Source organism: Pterocles gutturalis, unplaced genomic scaffold (assembly GCF_000699245.1).
Source record: "Pterocles gutturalis isolate BGI_N339 unplaced genomic scaffold, ASM69924v1 scaffold12610, whole genome shotgun sequence".
Lineage (NCBI taxonomy): Eukaryota > Metazoa > Chordata > Aves > Pterocliformes > Pteroclidae > Pterocles > Pterocles gutturalis.
This window is the reverse complement of record NW_010145997.1, coordinates 19,910-30,986: the sequence shown is the minus strand read 5'-3', so window position 1 is coordinate 30,986 and position 11,077 is coordinate 19,910. Positions and strand designations below refer to the sequence as shown.

The 11,077-nt window shown below is 46.2% G+C and overlaps 1 protein-coding gene across 2 annotated transcripts; it reads left to right on the top strand.

Annotated features, from left to right (window-relative positions):
* Positions 1-3,150: 3,150 nt before the first annotated feature.
* LRRC8A (leucine rich repeat containing 8 family, member A) lies at positions 3,151-9,084 on the top strand. 2 transcript variants are annotated; one of them, XM_010085570.1, is made up of 3 exons: positions 3,151-3,319; positions 3,371-5,307; positions 8,585-9,084. In XM_010085570.1, exons 1-3 carry the CDS (start codon positions 3,151-3,153, stop codon positions 8,858-8,860), a joined length of 2,382 nt encoding a protein of 793 aa, XP_010083872.1. In that variant the 3' UTR covers positions 8,861-9,084. The 2 variants fall into 2 exon arrangements, with proteins under 2 accessions (XP_010083872.1, XP_010083871.1); XM_010085569.1 differs by having other exon boundaries at positions 3,151-5,307.
* Positions 9,085-11,077: the final 1,993 nt, after the last annotated feature.

The window sequence follows — 11,077 nt, the reverse complement described above, 5'->3', positions numbered from 1 at the left end:
GCACTGGAGGGAGGAGGAAGGATCTTTGAGGAGAAGCGGGAACTGTGAGGGGCCTGACAATTCCTGCAAAAGCTTCCCTACTAAGAGTGATGAAGCACTGGAGGGAGGAGTATCTAGGTAAGAGAAGGAAAGAGAGAAATATGTATTTTTACTCTGTGTTGAGTAGAAAGTTTGTGTCTGGTAGAGCTGAAGCTGTGCTCACCTCCGGGCATATTTGGATTTGAGAAGCTAAGCCATGTCAAAGCTAACTGTTCCAGCAGATAACTGCAGTACATTTTGATGTTCCCCTTTTGCAAAGTTTTCCAGGCTTTCTCTTACATGGACTGTACTCACCTCCGGGCATATTTGGATTTGAGAAGCTAAGCCATGTCAAAGCTAACTGTTCCAGCAGATAACTGCAGTACATTTTGATGTTCCCCTTTTGCAAAGTTTTTCCAGGCTTTCTCTTATGTGGACTGTAGAAGTGCAGGACTCCGCTCCCTCAGTCTGATTATGGTGGGAGGGATGCAGAGGGTGACAGAGGGCATGTGTGTTCCCGTCTTGTTTGTTTTTCCTTGTGGTCCGGCAGTGTGTCAGCAGTCCTGCCCTGGCTCTCAAATCTTTTGGTAGCTGAACTTTCTAATTTCTCTATGAATTGTCTTGCTTTCTTAGCCTGGTGTAGTAGGAATCCTAACAAAAAACACCAGCTCAACAAAAAAGAAAAAATTAGGTATGTATCCTGTTCTGGTGCTTCTGAGAAGGGAGGGAACGGCCCTGGCATAGTATAAGGCTTCTCTCAGTAGTGATTGAAGGCCTCTGTCATAGCTGTAGATTTTCCTGCAGAAAATACAGATATAAAATGGGTTTTGATTTTGAATTGTCTATGTAGACAAGCTGGGGAGACATCACCAGGAGCTGTGATTCAGGGAGCTGTTTATCTGCTGGCTTCATTTGAGGTGTTCTGGAGCGCAGGGGGTGCAAAGAAAACTTCTGTACCCTGTTTTATCCTGGAATTAGTGTTCCTGTAGTATGCACAGACAGCTCTTCTCAAACGTATCTTGCAGATGGACTCTCTTCTCCCTGAGGTGGACGTACTCGGAGGAGGAAGCCGAGGCAGGGCTGAAGTGCCTTGCCCAGGGCCTTGCAGCAAGGCACAACAGGAGTGGAAGGGGGACTCTGCACACCTTGTCACTCCTCTTATTCCAGCTGCTCAGGTGCTGTTCAGAAGATGTTCAGTTCTGTCTGTTCTTCCCTCTCCCTGTGAATGTGTCATCGTCTTGCCCTGATCTGCTCAGTGCAGTCCATTCTGCAGAGGCATGCCAGCTGCTTTGCTAGTGCTCTGCAGCCAGACAGGACGGTAGTTTCTTCTGACAGTGCTGTATATGGTTACTTTCATCCCTTGTTTCAGCATCCTGTGCCAGGATTGCATGAGTTTACTGGTTGGTAAATTCTTAGATTTGCTGCTCCGCCTTGTTTTATTGAACAGATATTGCCATTTTGCCTCTTAAAATTCCCCACTCCAAAAAAAAAATTAATAATAAAAAATTGCATGTAGCTACCCCAGTCTGTCTTTTTGTGATGGACTAACGGAGTATTGGAACTGGATGGGCAGAAGGACAAACACTTCTTCAGGGCTGGCTGTCATCTTTCAGTGTACCACCTCTAGTTGCTTGCAGCCTTCCCGAGTAGCACCAAGTCAAAACTGGCATCTTACCATTTATTGTTGTAAGCAGCAAACCAGGGAATAGAGTTCTGTATTTAGTGTCTCTAGGGGATGTGGGGCTTTTTGAGCTCATATTAGGAAGGGATTCTCTTGCAGTTCTGTGCTGGAAGTTCATTTTAAATACAAACTTTAATTCTACGAAAGCAGGTGGTGTGGGCACCCCCTTGTCAAAGCAAGCTTTCTCCCAGCCAGCGGTACATAGAGCCCCTGCGGTCCCCCAGGACGTCGTGGGACTGTCTGTACAAATCCTATCTGATGGGTTGGGGAAACACAACTGAATTTTTGCTCTTCCTCCTTTACAATTGAATTTGTGGGAGTTTCAGATTGACTGAAAGATTTTTGCTTGTCCTACTCCTGAACTTTGCTGGCAAGTATTGTGTGATTTTACTGCTGTTTTACTGTCATTAGAACAAGTTACAGTGACTTCATGTTCTTTGCTTGTGTTGCCTGTCAGGGGAATTTTGTGAGCTCAGTTATCCATGGATCAGTCAGGCTTACGGGCTTTTTATGGCTTGTTGAAGAATGTGCTCGAAGCTTCATCTGGAAGTCTGAAGGACAGAACAAGCACTGCCACAAGGCTTCTGCTTCCCAGAACTGTTTGATTTCCTTTGTGACACTTAAATCCCAGCTGAGATGAACTCTAGGTGGGAGTGGTTGGTCAGGGAAGTGAATTCTTTTAAGTATGTTTCCCCCTTCCTCTGCTGCTGAAGACAAAAAGCAGCTGTTAGAGGATTTTGGTACTGAATCTATCAGAGGGCGAGTAACTGATCTTTGGAGAATTAATGCAGAGGGGGAAAGCCAAAACTCCTTATGTGGAGGGAAAAGCCATGACATCAGGCAACTTTGTTCTCTTTTCCAGCTTGGTTTGTAAATAGGATGTTAAGTTGTATCAAAGAAGTGGTTCTAGGAAATATAACTGTTATATGTAAATCCTTGTCCTTGCCCCTGCAGGTTGAGAACAACACAAATGTAGAATTACTATTTTCTAGCTCAGTAAAAACAGTAACAAACTCATGACAGCTATGCTCTGTGCTTGGATTTTCTCTTCTGACAGTGCTGGCAAATTCCCTCATCCCTGAAATAAAATCCCTAGATGAAACAGTAAACTTCCACATGCTGGTCTGGCAGGCTAGTTTAAGTCGGTCCTGTGAGCTTTGTTTAAGTGTGAATGTCTTGCGCCACGGACTGCTACTGGTAAGTACCAGTTCCCATGTTTTGCGACAATGCATCTGTGGGGGAAGACAGCAACAAACTAACTTCAGCCTCAGCTGTAGCAAATCACTCCCAGAAAGCCTCATTATTTGTCTCTAAGTGACTTGAAATTGAACCTCAACTAATTCCAGTCTTGCTGTGCCAGCACTTAACAAGTTTCTCTATGCCCTCCTGAAAAACAGAACAAAACAGTTTAAGGTAGTAATGCCTGCTTCTGTTTTCCTTTCAGGTGAATCATGATTCCAGTCACTGAACTGCGCTACTTTGCTGACACTCAGCCAGCATACCGCATCCTGAAGCCATGGTGGGACGTCTTCACAGACTACATTTCCATAGTGATGCTGATGATTGCCGTGTTTGGGGGGACGCTTCAGGTCACCCAGGACAAAATGATTTGTTTGCCCTGTAAATGGGTTACCAAAGACTCTTGCAATGACTCAGTCCGAGGTTGGACAGCCACAACCCCAGAGCGTACCTACTATAATACTAGTCTTGTCCCCTCTACTGATACAGGACCTACGGGGATACGATACGATTTGGACCGGCACCAGTATAACTATGTGGATGCGGTGTGTTATGAGAACCGTCTTCACTGGTTTGCCAAGTATTTTCCTTATCTGGTGCTGCTGCATACTCTGATCTTCCTGGCTTGTAGCAACTTCTGGTTCAAATTCCCAAGGACCAGCTCCAAGCTGGAGCACTTTGTGTCTATTTTGCTTAAGTGTTTTGACTCTCCATGGACAACGAGGGCATTATCTGAGACAGTGGTGGAAGAGAGTGATACCAAGCCAGCATTTGGGAAAATGAATGGCTCCATGGACAAGAAATCCTCCACGGTCAGTGAGGATGTGGAAGCCACTGTTCCCATGCTGCAGAGAACAAAGTCTCGAATTGAGCAAGGGATCGTGGACCGATCCGAGACTGGTGTATTGGACAAAAAGGAAGGAGAACAGGCCAAAGCACTTTTTGAGAAAGTGAAAAAGTTCCGCACACATGTGGAAGAGGGAGATATAGTTTATCGCCTGTACATGAGACAGACCATCATCAAAGTGATCAAGTTCATTCTGATAATCTGCTATACTGTTTACTACGTCAACAATATAACGTTTGATGTTGACTGCAAAGTGGACATTGAGAGCTTGACTGGCTACAGGATGTACCGCTGTGCTCATCCTTTGGCTACTCTCTTCAAAATCTTGGCATCTTTCTACATCAGTTTGGTGATATTCTATGGCTTGATCTGCATGTACACACTCTGGTGGATGCTGAGACGATCACTCAAGAAATATTCCTTTGAGTCCATCCGAGAGGAGAGCAGTTACAGTGACATTCCTGATGTGAAAAATGACTTTGCTTTTATGCTCCATCTAATCGATCAGTATGACCCCCTGTACTCCAAGCGCTTTGCTGTCTTTCTGTCGGAGGTGAGTGAGAACAAACTGCGGCAGCTGAACCTCAACAATGAGTGGACTTTGGAGAAGCTGCGCCAGAGGATCACCAAGAACTCCCAGGATAAGCTGGAACTGCATCTTTTCATGTTGAGTGGCATTCATGACACGGTCTTTGACCTCATTGAGCTGGAGGTCTTGAAGCTGGAGCTTATCCCTGATGTCACTATTCCCCCAAGCATTGCTCAGCTCACCAGCCTTAAGGAACTGTGGCTCTACCACACAGCTGCCAAAATTGAGGCTCCAGCCCTTGCCTTCTTGAGGGAAAATTTGAAGTCTCTCCACATCAAGTTCACAGACATCAAGGAGATTCCTCTTTGGATTTATAGCCTGAAGACACTGGAGGAGCTTCATCTGACAGGGAACCTGAGTGCTGAAAACAATCGGTACATTGTGATAGATGGATTGCGGGAGCTGAAGAGGCTGAAGGTGTTACGGTTGAAGAGTAACCTCACCAAGCTGCCACAGGTGGTGACAGATGTTGGTGTACATCTTCAGAAGCTTTCCATCAACAATGAGGGCACCAAGCTCATTGTTCTCAACAGCCTTAAGAAAATGGTCAACTTGACAGAGCTTGAGCTGATCCGTTGTGACTTGGAACGCATTCCTCACTCTATCTTTAGCCTCCACAATCTGCAGGAGATAGACCTGAAGGACAATAACCTAAAGACCATTGAGGAGATCATCAGCTTCCAGCACTTACATCGTCTCACTTGCCTTAAATTGTGGTATAACCACATTGCCTACATCCCCATGCAGATAGGCAACCTAACCAATTTAGAGCGCCTTTACCTGAATCGGAACAAGATAGAGAAGATCCCTACCCAGCTCTTCTATTGCCGAAAACTTCGGTACTTGGATCTCAGCCACAACAACCTGACTTGCATACCTCCAGACGTTGGACTTCTTCAAAACCTGCAGAATCTCGCTGTGACAGCCAACAGGGTAAGTGAGCAAGGAGCTGAGTGCTCCTGTGTGAGTAACTCTGGTGCTTTGTTATCTGTGTGATTAAACATGCTACAGTGGGGTGTGAAATACTCCTGCCACTACCCTTCTATTTAAATTCTTAAGCTTTTGTTTCTCTCTGAGGGGTTTATCCAAGGCAAAACCTTGCAAATCACTACAGGGGCAAGTCTATCTTAGAAGAGCCCTTGTTCTGCAGCATTTCCTCTCTCAACAGTGGAACTGCTTATAGGTGGCAGTTGGGCTGTTTAGAAATCCTGTCTGTCTGTTGTTTCTCTGCAGTTGGAACCTTGTAATGTCTAGATTGGCATTGGTTTTGGGCTTAAAATGGAGATCTGAGAAACTGTAGCCTTAATCTAGAACTGTGCATTTAAGATGACATTTCAGCCATTTACATAATAAAGAAAAATGGTTCTTAAGCTCACATTTTTAAAAAGCATTGTTCTGTTTCACAAAGGTGACTTTGAGGAGAGCAAAACAATCTTCTGCAGTGTCCTTACTCAGGGCAGAGTGAACTAAATGAGGTTGATCAATTGGCGGTCAGATGGGGGTGTGAACTGTGGCAATTCCTCAGCTTTTGGAGGGCAGGAAATACGCTGGCGCCTTCCTATGCCCCAGTATGGTGGCTGTGGGTGTTCTTGTGTAGCCCCTGATAGGTGAAGTCTAAGTCCAAGGGCAGGCTGGAGGGAACAGCCAAGTCTGCTCTGCTGCCCGATGACCACAAGTTGTTTCTTGGCTTGTGCTGGAGGGTGTTTATTTGGTTAAAGCAAACCATACCCATGTTTTTTCCTGAATCTTTGTGTGTGTGTTTGGGATGGAGGAGACTCAGCTGACCATGTATTACACAGATCAGTCTGTGCGCAGGCTGGGCTGCTGAGATGGCTTGTTGAAGCTTTCATTCACTCACTCTGCAAATTCCTGGGAGACTCTTTTTCTCTTGGAGTTTATTACCACCTGTAGTTGCAAAGGGCTCTAACATAACTACAAATTGCAGACAGATCTAATTAGTGGCTTCTGGGTTCTTCTGGGAACACGCAGTGGAATTGTCCTGGAGCGGTCCTAGTTGTCACTGTCATGTATCGAGATCTTTATTGCTATTGGCAGGATGTATTCATAACTGAACACTGTCAGATTGCCTGTGAGAGGCAGGCAGCGCAGCTCAGCGTGGCTTGGCTTTTCGCAGGGGAAACACTCTCACGTCAAGTATTTAATTGCTGATACAGTTCAGCATTGCACAGCCTTCCTAAGACTCCGGTCAGCATTTTGAAGTTGGTGTCTGAAAGTCCAAGTCTGTATTGTGTCTCTGCAGTACCAGCAGACAAGCAGCAGCCGTTCGGCTGTCCCAGTTTGTCCCAGCACTAACAGACTGGATGGCCGTGCATCCCTGTGTGTGGGTGGCTTGAGCTCTGGTGAACCTCACGGTATGCACACATCGTTTCCCATTATGTTAAAACCCAAAATATTTTCTCAGGGTAAGCGGGGCTGGTATGGGCACTTTCTGAGGATGGCATTAAGGAAAGATGAGGCAGTTTGAAAGATTCTTAAGCTACTGTTCAGAACTCAGATAATTCTGTGCCATTTGTCTCTGGCAGCCTTCCCAGCACAGCTTCCCGAGGGTTAATCTGCAATGTGTCCTCTGCAGGCTTGGGCTGGAGCCTGTTTTGGGGGAACAGGAGTTGGAGGCAGCTCCCTTTCCTGCAGCACGGTGTGGCACCACCCATTTCTCTCTGGAAGAATGCTAATGCAACTGGAAGGCTGGAGCAGCCTTTGCTCCACTGTGCTCTGCAGCAAAAGGTGCTGAGGACCCAGGGAAATCGCTGAGCCGTTGGTATCCTCAGCGGATGCCTGGGCAAGGCCATGGCTGCCCTGGGGCTCTGACAGCCTGGCTGCTTACAGTGAACAGGGACTGCAAGAAACACAAGGGCTGGTAGGCTGGCATTTCCTAAGGCCAGGAGTTACCTCAAATGTCTTCTCCTAGCCTGGCTGTCTTAGCAAACAGGGACTTGAGCTGGCTGGGACCAGTGAACTGTTCTGGGAAGCAGGCTGCATTATAGCACATTGCTTCCTAAACCAATGCTTGTCCCTTAAGTAACACTATTTCCAAGAGTCTGTGATCATTTGATTGCGTGTTGCTGTTTGCAAAACACTCGACAGTAACAGTAATGACGAATGAATTGAACTGTCTTTAATTGGTGTGGTCTCATCTTGGCTTTTCCTCAGACTCCATCTCATTCAGAACTGATTCCAGTTTAATTTGGCCACGAATGATATCATGCATAATTTAAGTTTTAGAAAGGACAGGGTTGCATTTAAAGGCAAATGATAGTTTCCAATATGAGGCTTTGAATTGAGGGGAGAATACTGAATTGCTACATTCAGTTCATAGCCTAGTGTTGGTTAAACCTTAGCCATGTTGTTTACTTAGAGATTCTTTGGGAGGACTGGACTATTGAAAGGCATTAACAGAAATAAGCCTTATGACATTAGTGACATGAAGGTGGTGGTGGGAAAGCTAACAGCTGGTGGCTTCCCTTTTTTTAAATTGTATTTTGGTACTGTCAAAAAAACCCCCTGTGTTTTGGAGCCTAGAAAGTCTAGTCTTTGCAGCATTTTGAAACCCTACAGAGTATTAAATTGTATTTTGGTACTGTCAAAAAAAACCCCCTGTGCTTTGGAGCCTAGAAGGTCTTTGCAACATTTCGAAGCCCTGCAGCTGGGCTGTATGGAAGAACAGTCCCAGTTCTCAGGGCCTGGAGATCACACCCCGTGTAGCCTCTGTTCTTATTACAGCAAAACGAGGAGTCCTGACCGAATCCAGTCTTCGTGGTGCTCAGTATAACCCCAGTTGTGCAACAGCTGCCTGAAGCAAAGGGGCTATGATCCAGTTAGGGTGTAAAGGGTTTGGGATGGAGAGAAGCTGATACTGGTGGGAGCGCGTGGCAGTACAGGCCAGCTGTGAGGGGATTTCTGGTCCTCTGATCCTCTCCTTGCTCATCTCTTCTGCTTTAGCTGCCATAATTGGTGATTTCTTGTAACGAGTGCAGTCGAGTGTCTGAAAGAGGAGTCCGTACTATCGTGGTGTACTGACTTTTTGATTTTGGGAACAATCCTAATGGTGGAAAGCAGGAGCTCACTCAAGGGAGGAGAGGATGATTGAAAACAAGTGCTCTGTAAACCCTGAAGCATTGTGTGGGCTTGTTGGTCTCTGTCCTGTTTGCTGGTGACATTGCCTATGATTGATTTCTTTTTTTTTTCCCAGATTGAGAGTCTCCCACCAGAACTGTTCCAGTGCAGGAAGCTGAGAACCTTGCACCTGGGAAACAACGTGCTGCAGTCACTCCCATCGCGGGTTGGAGAGCTGACAAATCTATCGCAGATCGAGCTCCGAGGGAACCGCTTGGAGTGCCTGCCAGTGGAGCTGGGAGAATGTCCTCTGCTGAAACGCAGTGGGCTTGTGGTGGAGGAGGACCTGTTCAACACCCTGCCCTTGGAAGTCAAAGAGCGGCTGTGGAGGGCAGACAAAGAGCAAGCTTGAACCCCTGAAAGAAGGGAAAGCCTCTGACCAACTAGAAGGAAACGAAAGGCCATTCCAGTCCCCTTTTCCCCAAATCCTCCCTTTCTCCCCTCTGATCACTCCCAGACTAGCCAACGAGTCCCTGAACAAACACGACTCTGAATGAGGCAGCTTCTTGCCTCAGATGCAAGATGGGGGAAGCTTGGGATCAGGATGAGGATCGAGACAGATCAGTCGGCCTCTGAGCAAGGGCCAGGGGGAGTAAAAGGTGTTGCTGTTCTTCTGGACAGGAAGTGGGGTGAGGTGGATGGTGCTGGTGAGAAGAAATGACCTTTGAATGGAGGAGAAAATGAAATGTGGGGATTGCTGCATTGCTCCAAATGGGGCTTATACGTGTCAGGGACTGAGAGAGTCCAGTGTCCTACAAGCAAAGATCAAGAGACTAGGAAACCTCTTGAACCTCCGTCTCTTTTGACAACAGCTGGTACTGTTCCCCTCTGACTCTGAGATTCCGTCAGCGGGGCCCTGCCGTGGGGTGGGATAGGATACAGACAGCTGATTTTATCTAGATGCTGGCATTAGGATTTGGGGGATAAACTTATCTCAGACATCAGCTTGAGTGCAGGAACTTTTTTTTTTTCTTATCAATTGTTTTTCCCCTTTGCACTCCACACCTTCTCCTCTGCCCCTGGAGAAGGAACCGATCTCCCCAAACTCTATCTGCTCATTTAAGATTGCACTATTTTAACAGTTTCAAGTCACTTGTGCTAATGAGTAGATCACATAGCATCCTTCTCCAGCTGATGTGCTGGAGACACTAACTGACATCATTCCAGAGCTTTAGCCTGTTCTGAAGTCTGTTCTGATGGTTATAGCACGAGGGGGAGGAGATCTGGATGAAAAGCAGTCAGACTGTCTAATCTGCTCTTCCAGAAGCATTGGGTTGCTTCAGGATCTGGCTTTTAAAGTTTTTTTTAAGTTGCTTTTAAATTCCTAGTACTTGTCACATATCAAATATGAACATACAACTGATCAATGTGTCGGGGTCTCTCCTGGGGTTGGGGGTGACAGTAAGAGGAACACTGAGGTTTCCTCAGCACCTCTTGCCCCTGGCATTAAGTTTAGATGTTTTTGCCAATGTTTTCCATGAACGCAGCCTGCAGAGCTGCTCGATGGTTCTTTTCTGTTGTCCTCCTCACCTTAACAGCTGTCAGTTCCTGTTACACCTCTTGACCTAAATAAGAGGCTAATGCTGATTGAACATGGTGCTGGAAAAGAAACCTGTCCTCCTGTTTCCTCCCCTTTTCATTCCCTCAGCATTAAGGAGCAGTATGAGAATCCTGTGTGGACACTGAGCTCCTCTAGATCCCTGTGACAGAGCAGTTTTTATTGAAACAAGTCTGACCTGTTTGGTATTATTTGACAAAAAAAAAAATCCCAACCTTCTGCGCTGTCAGAGGCAGATAACTTGTAATAGCTCCTGATAATCATGTCCTTAAGGTGGGGTGGTTAAGGGGTGCCTACAGTACACCTTAGTCTGCTCCTTTCCATCAGAAGGAAGAGGAGGCTCGTGGACCTGCAGGTCCTGGGTGTGATACTCTGCATCAGACCAGCAGGCTGGCACGAAGGTGGAGTGCTGCAAGCTGAGGCATGAAAAGTTTTGGAGGCCTCCTGTGTGTACAAAAGGGGGAAGCTGGAGCCATCTCCAAAGTGGTTCCGGCAAGCTGCCAGGGAGTGCCCTGGCTTGGCAAATTGCGGTGATCCCTTGGATGTTGGGGCAATAAGGCACACTGTGGCTTTCTTCATCAGATGTAAGATAAGAAATATATACACTAAACATGCTAAACCCATGAACAATGTTAACTGGGCTCTGGATTTGTTGATGTTCAGATGCTTAAATAAAGCTACATTAATATCCAGGCGATCTGTTTATAAAACTGCTTTTAAGAAAGATGTAAATTCTGCCTCCCTTAGTCCATTCATTATCAAAAGTTTTAAACAGTCCAGGGAATAATGTAATTAAATCTCTTTATCTGGAAGGCAAGGTACTGTAAAAGCTCTGCTTGTTTCTAACAGGGTTAGTGTCTTGAAATTGTGTTAAGAGTTGGGGCCACTGCTGCAGGGAGGGGGAAGTACTGCTGCTTCTTGGATTGTACTCGTTCTGTTTGCACGAGCATTTGGGTGAAGGGAGAGGACAAATTGCGAGATGGGCTTGATGCTTTCTAAGTAAAGCAGGAA

What these genes read in the sequence shown, in the direction of transcription:
- LRRC8A (XM_010085569.1), top strand. Translation starts at nt 3,151, where the DNA reads ATGATTCCAGTCACTGAACTGCGCTACTTTGCTGACACTCAGCCAGCA. An exon ending in TCGCTGTGACAGCCAACAGG is followed by an intron (nt 5,308 to 8,584) that starts GTAAGTGAGCAA and finishes TTTTTTTCCCAG; the next exon opens with ATTGAGAGTCTCCCACCAGA.